Genomic DNA, 3,435 nt, shown 5'->3' with positions numbered 1-3,435 from the left:
TTGCTGTAAGCTGTGATGCCATGGCACTCTACCCAGGGCGACAGCTTGAGGCTCTGTCTCAAAAAAAAAGAAAAGAAAAAGAAAAAGAAAAGGGAAAAATCTAAGCCTGTTAATTAAATCAAAGGCCCTTTCCCCTAATTCATTCTTACCTGCGATCCTCTGATTTGGGGATGGGGTTGGTGCAGCGCTGGCTGTTATACTTGGCCACATATTCACATTGCTTGAAGGGGGCAGTCTTGTCCTCCAGAACGTGTCTGATACAAAAAGCGTAGCCGTTGAGTCGCCGTTGCTTGCAGAGTTTGGGGCTATATGAGCACAAGGGCTTATTGTCAACCTCAGAGAAGTGTATATGTTTCCCTTCATACATCACGTGACTCTGTTCCTTGTGAACATCAGCTAAAAGACCGCCACAAAAAAAGAAACCCAAATGATAAATCAGAGAGTATAAGGCAGATTTAAGCTGAGAATTTCACTGAGGGACTTCTGGTCCCACAGCCATACCTGATTTTAAATCTTCTGCACCATAGCAATGTTAAGAGAACCCCAAGGATACCACAGTTTGGAATGCTGCAGAATCAAGATGAAGCAGATTGTCTACAAAAACATCAAAAGGCCTAGTTAACAAACAGGAATAAGCAAAGCTAGCTTACGCAGGAAGTAAAATACTACAATATCACCCTTATTGATGTGATAGACTCTTCATTATAATACAACATGCCAACAATGAGGTTAAATAAGAACATAAGAGGCATTAAAAAAATAGTAAGTCTCCCCCCCCAAAAAAATTAAATGACATTTACTGATTGTTTTACAAATACCTTTAAATAGCACAGCTTTTCAGAACTCAAATCCCTTTACAATGTCAACAGAATAACTAATTTCCCTCAGAAATTCCATATTTTTTGATATGCTAGCAAAATGTGGCAACTTCTAACAACTGTTTTTATGCAATACAAAATAGAACAAATTTCCACTTTAAAGGATGTTATTTTCCCCCTAGCATTCTCCCATACCTATCCCATTCAAACTCAATAAACTTCTTGGGCCCAAAGACTAGTTGCCTGACCACACTTAACATCATTCAGTTCAGGGGTGTGCACCACACGGTGCTTCCAATTACACTAATGAGGACAATAATGACGGCTTAAGTCTTTTGAGATTCAATACAATTGAAGAATGGGGCATGGTATCTCAGGCCTGTAATCCATGCTGCTCTAGAGGCTCAGACCAGGGGAATCACTTGAGGCCAGGAGTTCCAGACCAGTCTGAGCAACATAGGAAGACCCTGTCTCAAAAAGCAAGTTAGCTGGGTGCCTACAGACCCAGCTACTTAAGAGGTTGAGTCTGGAGGATCACTTGAGCCCAGGAGTTTGAGCCTGCAGTGAGCTATGATGATGCCACTGCACTCTGGCCTAGGCAACAGAGCAGAACCATGTCTCCAAAATAAAAATAAAGGAAAAAAGAAAGAAGAAAATGCAAGGAACAATTATATAATACTCACTCCCTACCTCTTTATACAATAAAGGTCCAACAGTAGCATTTACGTACCAACAGACAGAAACTGAACCTACATTATAATGTCAGGATCTTAGTGCCCTCATCTAGCCCACGCTGTTCTACACACCCAGTCATCAATTGGCCAGTGGACCAGTTTAGATGCCCACTACTGAGAAAGTCAAGAAGTACCCTCCTCTTCACTAGTGAATAACAACATACATAAATGCTTGAGGTATCAGAAGACATGGCCATTCAATTACAAAACTTGCTGCTTACTGTATTACCTTGAACAAACCATTTAACCTTTCAGCTATCTCATCTATAAAACAGGGACAATAATAGCAGTTATACTATCATCAGGTTGCTCTAAGGATCAAATGATACAAAGCATGCCACATACTAAGTATCATGCCTGGTACATGGAAGCACTGAATAAATGGCAGTTATTATTCTTAAGTGTTAATTCTTTTACTATATTACTACATTCCACCTGCCAGTGATAAGGCAGAGAATTCGCATTCTCCTTTGAGAAACATTTCACTTACTGTAGCAGGCAAAACAGAACACCTGAAATACTAGCTTTGATATATGTGGCCGGCACCCTACCCATTGAGCCCCAGACGCCACCTTGTTTAGTATTTTTAAAACCAGCTACAAAACAAAACAAGAAAAAGTCTTTGATGTATAGTACCTCCATTTATCTGTATTCTAATTTATCAATTTCTGCCCTTATCACTAATAATACTTTAATATACTATTATACATATATTATACACATAATACATATTATCATAATTTGCCATCTCTAATAATGCTGCTTTCTTTCCATTTAATTTTTTTCTACCTTTGGGGTCAAATTCTTTTATTTTCGGCTCAGCACCTGTAGCTCAAGCGGCTAGGGCACCAGCCACATACACCAGAGCTGGTGGGCTGTAATCCAGCCCAGGCTGCCAAACAACGACAACTACAACCAAAAAAACTGGCCGGACATTGTGGTGGGCACCTGTAGTCCCAGCTACTTGGGAGGCTGAGGCAAGAGAATCACTTAAGCCCAAGAGTATGAGGTTGCTGTGAGCTGTAACACCAAGGGTACTCTATCCAGGGCAACAGCTTGAGACTCCATCTCATAAAAAAAAAAAAAAATTCTTTTATTTTCATTCTTTCCCTACTCATTTACTCACATCTATGAAGTTTTTTCTGAGTATTTCTTTAGCCCTACGCCACAGATACTAATACACAGAATTCTGAATAGAAAGTTCATCTGGATTTGGTTTTTAAATATCTCCTTTGACCCAAGATTTATTTAATTGTTTTTACTGTCATTTCATTTTTATTTAAATTCTAGTTAAGACATAGGATATGGCTGCTCACACCTGTAATCCTAGCACTCTGGGAGGCCAAGGTAGGAGGCTCCCTTGAGCTCAGGAGTTCAAGACCTGCCTAAGCAAGATCAAGACCCTGTCTCTACTAAAAATAGAAAAATCAGCAGTGGCAGGTTCATACCGTATCACCAACTTGGAAGGCTGAGGTAGAAGGATCTCTTGAACCCAGGAATTTAAGGTTGCCGTAAGCTCTGATGTGCCATGGCACTCTAGCCTGAGCAACAGAGTGAGAGTCAGTCTCAGTCAATCAATCAATCGATCATTCAATCAATAAAAATTCTTGTTAAGAAGAAACAGCATAAGACAGTGCCTGTGGCTCAGTGGGTAGGGTGAACTCATATACCGAGGGTGGCAGGTTCAAACCTGGCCCCAGCCAAACTGCAACAAAATAATAACCGGGCGTTGTGGCCGGCGCCTGTAGTCCCAGCTACTAGGAAGGCTGAGGCAAGAGAATTGCCTAAGCCCAAGAGTTGGAGGTTGCTATAAGCTGTGTGACACCACAGCACTCTACCGAGGGTGACAAAGTTGGAGGTTGCTGTGAGTTGTATGACACCAC

General features: G+C 41.0%; 1 protein-coding gene across 1 annotated transcript in view; it reads right to left on the bottom strand.

Annotated features, from left to right (window-relative positions):
* INO80D (INO80 complex subunit D) overlaps positions 1-589 on the bottom strand; it is a 43,790-nt gene extending 43,201 nt beyond the window's left edge. Inside the window, exons 1-2 of the mRNA XM_023510375.1 lie at positions 502-589; positions 150-396 (exon numbers count right to left, since the gene is read on the bottom strand). Coding sequence (XP_023366143.1) covers positions 150-367 — 218 coding nt within the window. The 5' untranslated portion in view covers positions 368-396; positions 502-589. The remainder of the gene's footprint in view (positions 1-149; positions 397-501) is intronic.
* Between the last annotated feature and the right edge of the window lie 2,846 nt (positions 590-3,435).

Source organism: Otolemur garnettii, unplaced genomic scaffold (genome assembly GCF_000181295.1).
Source record: "Otolemur garnettii isolate 467f Iridium unplaced genomic scaffold, OtoGar3 scaffold00013, whole genome shotgun sequence".
Lineage (NCBI taxonomy): Eukaryota > Metazoa > Chordata > Mammalia > Primates > Galagidae > Otolemur > Otolemur garnettii.
This window is presented reverse-complemented; position numbering and strand designations above follow the sequence as displayed.